This window comes from Daucus carota, chromosome 7, assembly GCF_001625215.2.
Source record: "Daucus carota subsp. sativus chromosome 7, DH1 v3.0, whole genome shotgun sequence".
Lineage (NCBI taxonomy): Eukaryota > Viridiplantae > Streptophyta > Magnoliopsida > Apiales > Apiaceae > Daucus > Daucus carota.
In genome coordinates this window covers 39,224,041-39,239,112 of record NC_030387.2, presented here as the reverse complement: position 1 = coordinate 39,239,112, position 15,072 = coordinate 39,224,041, and the positions used below count along the sequence as shown (strand labels likewise).

Genomic DNA, 15,072 nt, shown 5'->3' with positions numbered 1-15,072 from the left:
CAAAAGAATGAAAATGTAACGGGCTTTTTAAATTACATGAAATGTTAAACAAGACACGAATTATTAATAAGTCTAAATATATGTATTGCTACATCTAATATAATAAAATATTGTATATTTATGCATTTTTTTCTCATAACACTAAAATAATTATAATTAATATAATATATTTAATACTAACACTATTTAAAGTGGCTTCACAAATGACGTCACGTTGAATTGTATGGATTCATCCTTTCTTACCTGGAAGACAGAATTAGATGTCATATAAAATCAAATGAAAATTCTGGTTTGTTGGACAACCCAAACACCCACAAGAAAAATTAAAAATAAACACTTTTTCTTAGTGCAGCAACCAAAGATACTCATGATTAATCGTTTTTGCTTATTTTAGCAGGAAAAGTGAGGTCAGGAGGATCAATCCTTTGACCATTGGGTGTAACACCCTGCTTTTACAATAGGGCTAAACGATTAAATGATTCTAAATTTATTCGGAAATAATATAATGATTTAACAAACAAAATATCAATAGGGATAATAAAGTCTGAACTCCATAATGATAAATCCAACAAAGTCTTAAAACAATATAAATATAAGCTCTAAAGTCTCATTAGCCCCTAACAAGGAAATCAACTAGAGTGGGTGTCACTCATCACTCTCCCCGCTACCCCTGATTACCTGCGGAAAGGAAACAAACAAGAGTGAGCCAATGCCCAGTACGAATATAAAAATAATGTAGATGCAAGGAGTATCAATAATCTCGAAACAATAATCACAATAAGTTGGTACAAATAAGTACCCCAAGTCACAATAATAGAGATAAACGATGAACTATAAATAAGACTCAATGATGAATAAATGACATAATACGGGTCTCTTATACAAAACTGTACTTGCTCAACTCCAATCACCGAGCAAATACAGAACAATGATTTCTTCTTCGATTATCCACAAGAAGAAATAAAGAATGTATAAAACATTCCACAAAACAATAACGATCATGATCTTCTCACGTCTCATACCCCAGAAACGTGCTCGTATGCTTAAATCACCGATACGAGTTGGTGTCTAGTTCACCTTTACTACGAACTCCATGTGAACATTGTCCGTGATTTACCCACACGGATAAGTTTAAGAGCCCAAACAATTACAAAAGTTGCCGACTCGAGAAACAAAATAAGTACAATGATGCAATAATTGTGCAAAGAGAAACAATTTATTATGAGCCAAGGCAACAATAACTTAACTACATGGAGGCCAAATGAAGAGGGTAGTGTGCAACAATAAAAGAGATTTTAAGGATGTCACAATAATAAATAATAAATATAATAAATATTTATTATTTAAATAAAAGAGAGAAAGGAATAGAATCCGTACCTTAAAACCAATAATAACGCGATTGAAGATATGTAAGAAGTCCGCTAAAAGAGGCAAGCAGCTACTACTCCTTATTTAAATCTAATAGAATAACGATTTAGTTATTATCAAATAATATGTAACACTAATACTAATAAAACATTCATGACACTGACTAATTATGGCACCTAATACTCTCGTATATCAGAAGAAATCCTTTCACCACAGTAAGACAATTATTAATTATTAATAAAAGTAAGGTCCTGCCCAAAACTTTCCAGTGCTTTCCGATAGAAACTTGAAGTTAAAAATAAATACAGTAGAGTGTACAACTTCTATCAGGATCTAGTATCCATCACAAGTCTATAATCTGTACTATTATTATAACACCTACTCAACCACATGTACGTGAATAAATAATTAATCAAATCAGTAACACATATCCCACTGGAGGTTATCCGCTAGCAGAAAAAATGATTTTGTTGAGAACAAATAAGATTAAATCATTTTTATTATTTAATATCAAAAATCACATTTATTAAAATCTATTGGCCCAAAATCAAACACAAATATTAAGTATAGTAAATGTCAGGACATAAATACTATTATAATTTTTATATTGAAAATAATCATTTATGAGCGTACGAAAATTAAAGACCTTCGAGATATAATAATAAATATCTTTATCAGGAGATCACATATATATGATGATGATACCTCAATTAAAAATTTAAACTACTTATACATATTTTAAGTAAATAAATAATACTTAACGCATCAAAATTTACTATAATGAATGTCACTAGCAAAAGAATAATTGATCACAATAGCAACCGATTTCAAGATAAATTAATTATAAAATATAAAATTTTATCAAAACAGTGCAACTGAACTGTGCTGTGTATAACAGATCCACCAGCAATTAACAGAGGTACTCATGCATGCACGACAAGCAAGACAGTGAGTAACAATTAAAATATACCGCCACGCCTCTGACTTAACCAATTCAAACCCAGCCTTACGAAGAATAAAATCTCTTGATTGTAGAAAGAATAAAAATAAATGTAATTTCATCGTTTATGAACGTCGCAAAATAATAATTTAAATTAATCATTTAACCCAACATGAAAATAAGAAATATTATAATAACACGCATATAATATTTATATCCTTAAAATATACAAATTCTTTTGCTTACCTTAATGGAGTCAAATAAATAGATAAAAATGGTGTAAATATTTGTCAACCTGTAACACACAAAGAAAGTTGGAATTAATATAAGCTGCAATACAAATTACAATAGAAATAACTAGTGCAACAACCTTAATATTGATGCACCTCCCAGTTTATGAACGCTAGCGGATAATTCTCAATGACAGTGTGCTTTTCATTCAATTACCAAGCATTCAACCAAACTCCTTTTTTATCGATCCGATCAATAGCTTAACTCGTTGACCACATGAACTCTGCCGGCCGTATACTTTGTTTCATGCGTGCTATAGTCGCGTAGTATATCATATAAATAATACTTGTATTATAGTTAGATAAGTATGGATAACTAAAATGTGAGAGACGTGTGATCGTTTAAATATTACTATCACGCAGTAGCTGATCCTAATTTTATGGCTAAGTTATAGAGCCAATAGGATTATCCAAACAAATTGATGTTTAAGATACAATTATAATATTATAATAACAAATAAATTAATAAATATACCGGTTATTATATTCTTCCCTCCTTAAAAGAATTTCGTCCTCGAAATTAAAGGCACGAACCTGGTTCGAAAAGATATGGATACTTTGCGCGAACAGACTCCTCGGTTTCCCACGTAGCTTCTCGAACTTCATGGTTCTTCCAAAGAACCTTAACAAAAGGAATCGTGTTTTTACGCAAGACTCTCTCCTCTCTCGCCAATATAGCTTCGGCCTCTTCTTCACAAGACAAGTCCTCTCGAAACGCGTCCAAAGGATACTGAACAATATGATGTGGATGATAAACATACTTCCTCAAAACTGATGCGTGGAATACAGTATGAATCCGTGATAACTGTGGTGGCAATGCAACCCTATACGCCACTGTTCCGACTCTCTCAAGAATCTCGAAAGGTCCAATATACCTCGGACTCAATTTACCCTTTTGACCGAACCGCTGAATGCCCTTCGAAGGAGATACTTTTAGAAAAACCTTGTCACCAACTTTAAACTCATACTCACGTCGACCTTTATCTGCATAACTCTTTTGTCTTGACCGAGCCTGTCGGAGCCTTTCTCGAGCAACCGCCACCTTTTCAGTGGTAACTTGAACTAGATCGGGACCCTCCAAAAGTTTCTCACCCACTTCATTCCAACAAGTTGGTGTCCTACACTTGCGCCCATAAAGTGCCTCAAAAGGAGCCATACCGATACTCGCCTGCCAACTGTTGTTGTAAGCAAATTCCACCAACGGCAGATACTCATCCCAATTTCCTGACCAATCCAATGCACATGCTCGTAACATATCCTCCAAAGTCTGAATCGTCCGCTCTGACTGTCCATCTGTCTGTGGATGAAAAGCTGTACTGTAGTTTAGTTTGGTACCCCATGCTTTCTGAAATCCTTGCCAAAATTTTGAAGTGAATCTAGGGTCTCTATCGGAAACAATCGAAACTGGAATCCCATGAAGTCTCACAATCTCATTCCTATATGCCAATGCCAAACCCTCCAAGCTCGTGCTCCCACGAATAGCCAAAAAGTGTGCAGATTTAGTAAGCCTGTCCACAATCACCCATATTGCATCATTCTTCCTCAAAGTCCTCGGCAATCCAATCACAAAATCCATACATATGTGCTCCCACTTCCAAGTAGGCATTTCCAAAGGCTGTAACAATCCACTAGGTCTCTGATGCTCTATCTTCACTTGCTGACAAGTCAAACACTTCGAAACAAACTCGGCTATATCACGCTTCATACCAATCCACCAAAAATGTTCTTTTAAGTCATGATACATCTTTGTTCCACCTGGATGAATTGAAAATGGTGACCGATGAGCTTCCTCCATCACTTCTTCCCTAAGTTCCTTGTTATCGGGCACACATAATCGGTTACCCATCCAAACAATACCCTGATCATCAATGCGAAGTTCGGGTTGCTTTCCAGCTTCCATGCTCTGTATAAGGTACCACAACTCTCCATCACCATCCTGAGCTGCCTTAATCCTCGAGATAAGACTAGGCTCCACGTGCATACTTGCCACCATACCAACAACATCATGATGATAAAACTCCAAGCCAAACTTCTCAATATCGCGTTGAAGAGGTCTCTGTTGTGTCATCAATGCTGCCAAATTCCCAAAGTTCTTCCGACTCAAGGCATCTGCTACCTTATTAGCTTTCCCCGGATGATACTGAATACTCACATCATAATCCTTCAATAGCTCAATCCATCGCCTCTGCCTCATGTTAAGCTCCCTCTGGGTAAAAATATACTTCAGACTTTTGTGATCAGTAAATATCTCACATTTATCGCCATACAAATAGTGTCGCCAAATCTTTAGTGCAAAAATCACGGCCGCAAGCTCTAAATCGTGTGTCGGGTAGTTCACTTCATACGGTTTTAGTTGCCTTGAAGCGTAGGCGATCACCTTCCCATGCTGCATCAGTACACATCCAAGTCCCTTCTTTGAAGCATCACTGTAAATCACATAACCACCCATTCCAGATGGTAGAGTCAACACTGGAGATGTCACAAGTCTCTTCTTCAATTCCTGAAAACTAGCCTCACATTCGTCAGTCCATATAAATTTGTTGCTTTTCCGAGTCAACTGCGTCAATGGCATAGCAATGGTCGAGAAACCCTCAACAAAACGTCGATAATAGCCAGCAAGTCCAAGAAAACTCCTCACTTCCGTCACAGTGCTAGGTCTTGGCCAGTTTGTAATAGCCTCAACCTTTCCAGGGTCCACCTTGATTCCATCTGCTGATACGATATGTCCCAAAAAGGCAACCTGATCGAGCCAAAATTCACACTTCTTGTACTTTGCATACAACTTGTGCTCCCGTAACGTTTCCAATACCACTCTAAGATGCTCTTCATGTTCTTCCTTAGTCTTCGAGTACACCAAGATGTCATCAATAAACACGATCACAAATTTATCTAGAAAATCTTTAAATACCCTGTTCATCAAGTCCATAAAAACTGCTGGCGCGTTGGTCAACCCGAAAGACATTACCAAGAACTCGTAGTGCCCATACCGAGTCCTAAATGCTGTCTTAGGGATATCGCTTGCCTTCACTCTCAACTGATGATAGCCTGAACGAAGATCAATCTTTGAGAAATATTTTGCCCCCTGAAGCTGGTCAAATAAATCATCAATCCTGGGTAGTGGGTACCTATTCTTCATAGTAATTCGATTCAACTCCCGATAGTCAATGCAAAGCCTCATCGAACCATCCTTCTTCTTAACGAATAATACTGGTGCTCCCCATGGTGAAACACTAGGTCTGATGAAGCCTTTATCAAGTAGTTCCTGCAGCTGTTCCTTCAACTCTTGTAGTTCAAGCGGAGCCATTCTATACGGAGCCTTGGAAATTGGTTGTGCACCGGGTATCAAATCAATAGAAAATTCCACCTCTCTATGTGGTGGTAATCCATCCAAATCTTCTGGAAATACATCAGGAAACTCACGAGCCACACTGACGTCATCAAGTTTAGTTTGCTCTATAGAAGAATCAACAATGTGAGCCAAGTATCCGTCACAACCATGTGCAATCATCTTCCGTGCCTTAATAGCTGAAATAAATTTTCCCAGAGAATTAAGCTTTGAACCTTGGAACTCGAACTCGGGTGAAATTGGGTCGCCAAAAATTATCTTCTTTTGCTGACAGTCGATAGTAGCCTTGTGTTGTTCCAACCAATCCATCCCCAAAATAACATCAAAGTCTCGCATCGGAATAGGTAAGAGATCAACAGATAATTCCCTATCTTCAATTCTAACCACACACTCAAGATATTGAACATTCACAGACATATTTGACCCCATAGGGTTAGCAACAGAAAATTCAGACAACAATGTAGTAGGTGCAATGCATAGATGTTTGACGTAAGATGTAGAAACAAATGAATGTGTAGCACCAGTGTCAAATAAGACTGTAGCATCACAATTACCAATCGGAAGTGTTCCTGTAATGGTACCTGAAGAGTTAGCCGCATCCTTTGCAGTGAGAGAAAACACGCGTCCAGAACTTTTCTGCTCATTCTTCCCAGTATTATTATTCTGGTCCCCAGACTTCTTTAATGGTGCCTTGCAGTCCTTGATAGTATGGCCTTGACGGCCACAATTGAAACATGCTCTAGAAATCCAGTGACAAACACCACTGTGCATTTTCCCACAGTGTGCACAAGCAGACCTTCCTCCATTCTGACCAGTTTGACCGCCTGACTGACTCCCAGATTGATTGCCTGACCTGTTTTGTTGATTCCCCTGATTCCCATTTTTCTGCTGAAAGCTGCGGGTGTTGTACCTCTGATTGTTCTGTCTAAATCCGCCCGAAGATCCACCATTATTCTGGAATTTGGGCAGATCATCATCTCTCTTCCTCTTCTGACCCTGCATGTCCTTTTGTTTACGAAAATCAGCCTGATGAAGCTCCTGGTCCCTGGCACTATCAACTAAGCTGTCCATAGTGGTGTAGCGGTTGGCAATAATATGATTCCGGATTGAAGTCTTTAGAGCCCACTTGAACTTCATAATTTTATCAGCATCGTTCCCAGCAATAGACCGAGCATAATTAGCCAACCTCTGAAATCGAATCTGGAAATCTGCCACAGACTCATCCTCCTTCTGAGCAATATTCTGGTACTCACGAGCATACTCCTCCCGAACACTAGCAGGAAAATATCTCTGATCAAAATGTGCCTTAAACACATTCCAGGTAAGAGTGTCCTCATACCCAGCTGCATGAGAAGCCACCACTGACTTCCACCAAGTACTAGCATCCCCCTCAAGACGGTAGATACCAAAACGAGCTTTCTCCTCCTCAGAACAATTTAGGACCCGAAATATTTTCTCCATGTGATCAATCCAAGCCTCAGCATCCATAGGGTGTTTAGCTTCCTTAAAAACATTGGGTCGCTGCTTCATAAAACGGTCAAACATAGTCTGGCCTTCCTGATTGGGCACATTACCAGGAGGATTCTGCCTTTGCTGATTAGCTACCTCCCTAACCATGTCCAAGAAAGTTTCCCTGTCCATCACAATCTGTTGTCCTCCTGCATTATTTCTCGAGGTATCTCTTCTGGGCGGCATCCTGCAACATTTATTATGAGAACACATATATAGTGAATATCGAGTAAATATCGCAGTTATATAAAATCTTACTTCTACCCATCCGAAGTCAACCCAAAACTCACAGGTCAAATGCCCTAAGGCTAGTCTACAGAATCATAACCTCGCTCTGATACCAAAATGTAACACCCCGCTTTTACAATAGGGCTAAACGATTAAATGATTCTAAATTTATTCGGAAATAATATAATGATTTAACAAACAAAATATCAATAGGGATAATAAAGTCTGAACTCCATAATGATAAATCCAACAAAGTCTTAAAACAATATAAATATAAGCTCTAAAGTCTCATTAGCCCCTAACAAGGAAATCAACTAGAGTGGGTGTCACTCATCACTCTCCCCGCTACCCCTGATTACCTGCGGAAAGGAAACAAACAAGAGTGAGCCAATGCCCAGTACGAATATAAAAATAATGTAGGTGCAAGGAGTATCAATAATCTCGAAACAATAATCACAATAAGTTGGTACAAATAAGTACTCCAAGTCACAATAATAGAGATAAACGATGAACTATAAATAAGACTCAATGATGAATAAATGACATAATACGGGTCTCTTATACAAAACTGTACTTGCTCAACTCCAATCACCGAGCAAATACAGAACAATGATTTCTTCTTCGGTTATCCACAAGAAGAAATAAAGAATGTATAAAACATTCCACAAAACAATAACGATCATGATCTTCTCACGTCTCATACCCCAGAAACGTGCTCGTATGCTTAAATCACCGATACGAGTTGGTGTCTAGTTCACCTTTACTACGAACTCCATGTGAACATTGTCCGTGATTTACCCACACGGATAAGTTTAAGAGCCCAAACAATTACAAAAGTTGCCGACTCGAGAAACAAAATAAGTACAATGATGCAATAATTGTGCAAAGAGAAACAATTTATTATGAGCCAAGGCAACAATAACTTAACTACATGGAGGCCAAATGAAGAGGGTAGTGTGCAACAATAAAAGAGATTTTAAGGATGTCACAATAATAAATAATAAATATAATAAATATTTATTATTTAAATAAAAGAGAGAAAGGAATAGAATCCGTACCTTAAAACCAATAATAACGCGATTGAAGATATGTAAGAAGTCCGCTAAAAGAGGCAAGCAGCTACTACTCCTTATTTAAATCTAATAGAATAACGATTTAGTTATTATCAAATAATATGTAACACTAATACTAATAAAACATTCATGACACTGACTAATTATGGCACCTAATACTCTCGTATATCAGAAGAAATCCTTTCACCACAGTAAGACAATTATTAATTATTAATAAAAGTAAGGTCCTGCCCAAAACTTTCCAGTGCTTTCCGATAGAAACTTGAAGTTAAAAATAAATACAGTAGAGTGTACAACTTCTATCAGGATCTAGTATCCATCACAAGTCTATAATCTGTACTATTATTATAACACCTACTCAACCACATGTACGTGAATAAATAATTAATCAAATCAGTAACACATATCCCACTGGAGGTTATCCGCTAGCAGAAAAAATGATTTTGTTGAGAACAAATAAGATTAAATCATTTTTATTATTTAATATCAAAAATCACATTTATTAAAATCTATTGGCCCAAAATCAAACACAAATATTAAGTATAGTAAATGTCAGGACATAAATACTATTATAATTTTTATATTGAAAATAATCATTTATGAGCGTACGAAAATTAAAGACCTTCGAGATATAATAATAAATATCTTTATCAGGAGATCACATATATATGATGATGATACCTCAATTAAAAATTTAAACTACTTATACATATTTTAAGTAAATAAATAATACTTAACGCATCAAAATTTACTATAATGAATGTCACTAGCAAAAGAATAATTGATCACAATAGCAACCGATTTCAAGATAAATTAATTATAAAATATAAAATTTTATCAAAACAGTGCAACTGAACTGTGCTGTGTATAACAGATCCACCAGCAATTAACAGAGGTACTCATGCATGCACGACAAGCAAGACAGTGAGTAACAATTAAAATATACCGCCACGCCTCTGACTTAACCAATTCAAACCCAGCCTTACGAAGAATAAAATCTCTTGATTGTAGAAAGAATAAAAATAAATGTAATTTCATCGTTTATGAACGTCGCAAAATAATAATTTAAATTAATCATTTAACCCAACATGAAAATAAGAAATATTATAATAACACGCATATAATATTTATATCCTTAAAATATACAAATTCTTTTGCTTACCTTAATGGAGTCAAATAAATAGATAAAAATGGTGTAAATATTTGTCAACCTGTAACACACAAAGAAAGTTGGAATTAATATAAGCTGCAATACAAATTACAATAGAAATAACTAGTGCAACAACCTTAATATTGATGCACCTCCCAGTTTATGAACGCTAGCGGATAATTCTCAATGACAGTGTGCTTTTCATTCAATTACCAAGCATTCAACCAAACTCCTTTTTTATCGATCCGATCAATAGCTTAACTCGTTGACCACATGAACTCTGCCGGCCGTATACTTTGGTTCATGCGTGCTATAGTCGCGTAGTATATCATATAAATAATACTTGTATTATAGTTAGATAAGTATGGATAACTAAAATGTGAGAGACGTGTGATCGTTTAAATATTACTATCACGCAGTAGCTGATCCTAATTTTATGGCTAAGTTATAGAGCCAATAGGATTATCCAAACAAATTGATGTTTAAGATACAATTATAATATTATAATAACAAATAAATTAATAAATATACCGGTTATTATATTGGGTGCACACGGCAGCCCTCTCTATTGAAATCACGGTTTGGATTCAAACCAAACCAAATCAAACCGAACAAACCCAGTATATCCCGCTTAAAGCAAGGTCTGGGGAGAGTAAAATGTACGCATATCATGCCCCTACTCATTTAGGGTAAGGAAGCTGTTACCGTGAGACCCCCGGTTTAGTGCAAGACAAAGTTTTGTGTGAAATATAAGTAAATTGTACATTGGCCCATGATTTCTAACACATGGGACTCACCTCTATCGGCAATGCATCTGTCCATGAATGATCTGAGCCGTTGCACCTGGTCTTTGTCCTAAAAGCATAACACCAGAACACTCAAAACCCTTGTAAGCCACTAAACCGAGTCTCAACTACTCTAATACGCCGTCGCCAATCATTCTTATCTAATGTCATATCTCCCGTTAGATTTAGGGCTCCCAAGTCCAAATTCAATTGATCAGACCACGTCCGACGGGGCCGATCTCTCTTTCTCTTTCCCCGAACCGATATGCGTTTAACCCTTCTGTTAGGTCCAAAGTATCGTAGAAGGGGGGGTTGAATACGATACTCACTACAATTTAAAATTCTTTCGAATCTTGCGGATAAATAAATTGCAGTCCTGTAATGGGTTTCGTGTTCCGGATATTTATTGGGTCGGTTTCTGAGGATATGAAAATATTAAACCAACACACAATATTTTCCAAGGTATATCTGTATATTGATAAATACCTCGAAGGTGCTATAAATCCTAACCCGAAGGTTGGCTACAATGGCTACTACTACGTACACTCACAAACCCTAGCTTCTAAATATATATATATTACAAAACTAAGCTATGATTTATTTGTGTGTAGTAGTGTGCGAGGCACAAAGCCATTCCACCATAAAGGTGGTGAAGAGTGTTACAAATGAGAACACAATCCATGGGTATTTATAGGCTTTTCATAAACTAACCATGGTTAACTCTTGAATTTGCGCCAGAATTGATTTGATTAAAATGAAACTTGCGCCAGGGGTGAGTTTGTTCCTGAATTGGCGCCTACTGATGTCCACTGTGTGTGCATGACTTAGAATAAATCTAAGTGAATGAACTTGCGCTTGTAGTTGCTCCATATATCACCCTGTGCCACACTGTTGTCACCCATGGTTAAGAACTAACCAATTGGCGCTCCATACTTGCGCCAAAACAACTCCCATCTCCACTGTATGATTTATGCCTTAGTCTTGTTATACCAAGATGCAACTGGCGCCAGAATATTTTGGTGTACACGCTGTTCTCACTCCTGGTTAAGGTGATAACCTGTTAGGGTTAAACACTTGTTGCGTCACTAACTTGCGCTCCAACAGATATTCCTTGTATAAAGTTTCATGACTTAGCTTCTGCTACGTTCATGTCAACAGGTGCCAATACTCCACTATTATCACTCCACCAGTGGCGCCACATATATATTTACCTTTCACTCCTTGCGCTGGCAGCAGTAGGACACAGAGTGAGAAGACAAGGACAAGCATGTAAATCTCCAACTTGCGCTATGTACAATGCACCTGCCAAGAGCTTCAGTGTGTACATATCTGCCTTGGTCGATTTCATATTAAGATTCAAATGGCGCTTGCTGCAATATCTACAGGAAGAGAGAAGTGAGTCTCACAGTGAACCCTAGATGCACATGCAAACCCTAGGTTGCCCTAGACACCTGACATCATCACATGCATGCATAATATATATAATATAATATATTATGTTGTTATTATATTAATAAATAAAAGTATATATAAATATATACACACATATATATTTTATTTATATGAACATATAATAATATATGTACATATATTTAAATATATTCTCATATATTCTCATATATATAATATATAATTATATGTAAATACAAATGTAAATATATATATAAATATATATAGAGATATATATATAGTTATTTATAAATATAAATATAAACATAAATATATATAAAGAAAAGTATATATAAATATATACATATATATAATATTTATATAAACATATAGTAACATATATATACACATATATTTAAATATATTCTCATATATTTAAATATATATAATATACATATAACTATGTGTAAATATAAATATAAATATACATATAAAGATATATATAACTCTCTCTAAATATACATATATTTATGCACATAATATAATATATATATACACTTAAATATATAAATGTTTATGTAAAATATAAATACATATACTATATACATATATATTTATTTAAATATATATACATATAAATATACATATACATATGTTTAAAAACATATATACATATATATTATATATATTATATTTAATTAAATATACATATATACATATATGATTATATTTGTACATATACAAATATATAAGTGCACACATATAAAAAATGTCACTTCCTGATATGGCTTTCTGTGGAAGTTTTGACATATGGCATTTGAGCAGTAAGCTTCGGCATAGCTGGCATTTGACTTGGCTTGGCTGTGGAACAAATGACTTGATATGACTGGATCAATTCTTCGATCGATAAATACTTTGCAAAGCTCCGTACGTGTTGACGCTTAGTGCACTGGTCTGGTTCACAAGCGACTAACACTGAAGTCAAACATTGTACCTTCTTTGTCAGCAAACATTGATCAGTCGGTTCCGGGTTAGTTTATGCTTCAGTTTGTTGATTATAAATAACCAACCAAGATATATAGAAATATCTTGCTTCAGGGGTTGCACTGAAATCTTTCGAGTACTTGGACAACATCTTCATTGCTTCCACAATCTTGAATACTTCAATCTTATTCTTCACTGAGGCATGAACATATTAATGAACTTCTTCCAGTGAACTTATTCCTTCAAGACTGTAGATGGCTTCTTCAACCTTTGTCTTCGTTTCTTCCGATTCCGGTGCAGGCGTAGTGTTATTTACTTGTCCTGTTCTATTGTTGAGTTATCATCCCTATGTAACAGATAGGGTTGTCTTTACATTTAGACTTACAATCTCCCCCTATTTGTTTGTTAATCATAACAAGCAAATCCTCTGGAGGATAACTCAACTAACACTAGAAAAAGTAAAGTCCTGGACTAGTAAATAATGCTACAAAGTTTCTGGATCATATAATACATTTCCAGATTTCATGAATAGAAATAACAAATGTGCATATCACCTTTATTTCTCTGGTTCTTACTTTCCTGCCAGATAATCCTCATAGTCTGTCTTGAAGAGAATTCAAAACATTCCATTATGCAAAGAACAATCAGCAGCTTCATTGAATTCTTCAGTGGTAATGAATAAGTTCCTGTCTACCACTTACTGAAGAATAGATGTATCACTTTATACTTTTCCTCCCGTTACCTTGATCAGGTTCCCCTTAGTGATAAGTAGTTGTCTCCCCTTAGATGAAAGATCAATCCTCCTCCTTAGTTGAAAGAAGAATCTCCCCCTCAGTAGTACACAAATAAAGAGTAGTTTAATCCCCCTTAGTTGTAGACAATAGAAGAAAGCTAACTTACTTTTTCTTTCCCCTTTCATATATTCTCCCCCTTTCATATATTCTCCCCCTTAGTTGTGGAATCCTCCGAGGATATATGGTATCAAATAGGCAAGGAACGTGTACAATACATCCTGTACCAAAAGATAATCTCCCCAAAGAGAACTAAACAACGCTAAAGCTGGGGTCGAAGAAAGAGTTCAGAAGAAGGGTTTACTTTGATTGGGTTGGTCCCTATGCTGAAAGAATAGGTTCCAAACGGAAAAGTAATGAGTAAAATCTGACAACCGTGTCCCTTTGGTGTTACCAAATGATAAAGCTTCCCGATATTGTTAGGTCGCAATACCAATTGCTAGATCCATGTTAAGGTTTCGATAACATCTTCAACATGGCTCCAACGGCAGTCAGTCGAACATTTCAGTGAAAGTATCCACTTTGCCTTTAGGTATAAATTTGGTAATCAGTGGTTATCTCACTAAATGTTCTGCAGGTGTATCACTCGACACTCAAATTTCTCTCGGTTTTTGGGTAAGGGTGTCACTCACGAGTTCTGTAAGTGTATCCCTCCACACAAATACTGAGCTTCCAAAATGCTAAGTACCTGCAAGAAAATCACCTTAGCCACCCTTAAAGGGGGTCACCGGTGGTGCAATGGGAGTTCGTAATTCCCAGTCGCTGCAGACTCATCAGATAAATCCGAATCATGGTCCACAAGTTGCCAACCACTAAGTGGCTTATCCAATTAAGGATCCAGAGTTGTTTGCTCTGGGAGGTTAGACAAAGGCTTAATTATGGCAAAGGCCTAAGTCCTCCTCAATGTCTGTGAAGACAATTGATTCAAGAGAATCATCAACCATAAGTTCACACCATGAAATGGAATGAACCGTAGTTGCTTCCGTCAATTCTTTCAACATCTTGTGAGCTTTCAATACCAATTATTATTATATGTACCTCACAAGTGTTTCACTTTTCTCAAAATCCTATGTGTTTGCACTCACTCATGCTCACATATTTCTCATTCTGATATCTCACTGAATGTTCTCAAAATCTCACCAAGTGTTTAACTCTCAGTGTGTGGCTCACAGTGTTTCTCTCAGCACTCAAAGTATGGTCTTCTGTACCTGCATGAGAA

At 36.2% G+C, this 15,072-nt stretch overlaps 1 protein-coding gene across 1 annotated transcript; it reads right to left on the bottom strand.

Annotated features, from left to right (window-relative positions):
• Positions 1-471: 471 nt before the first annotated feature.
• On the bottom strand, positions 472-7,087 carry LOC135147682 (DEAD-box ATP-dependent RNA helicase 3, chloroplastic-like). The gene is made up of 2 exons (XM_064080901.1): positions 6,526-7,087; positions 472-678 (listed from the first exon to the last, which is right to left on the bottom strand). The coding sequence occupies exons 1-2, from the start codon at positions 7,079-7,081 to the stop codon at positions 665-667; spliced, it is 570 nt and encodes a 189-aa protein (XP_063936971.1). The 5' UTR covers positions 7,082-7,087; the 3' UTR covers positions 472-664.
• Between the last annotated feature and the right edge of the window lie 7,985 nt (positions 7,088-15,072).

Excerpts from the sequence above, each read along its gene's own strand:
- LOC135147682 (XM_064080901.1), bottom strand. The coding sequence starts at position 7,081 with ATGAAGTTCAAGTGGGCTCTAAAGACTTCAATCCGGAATCATATTATT.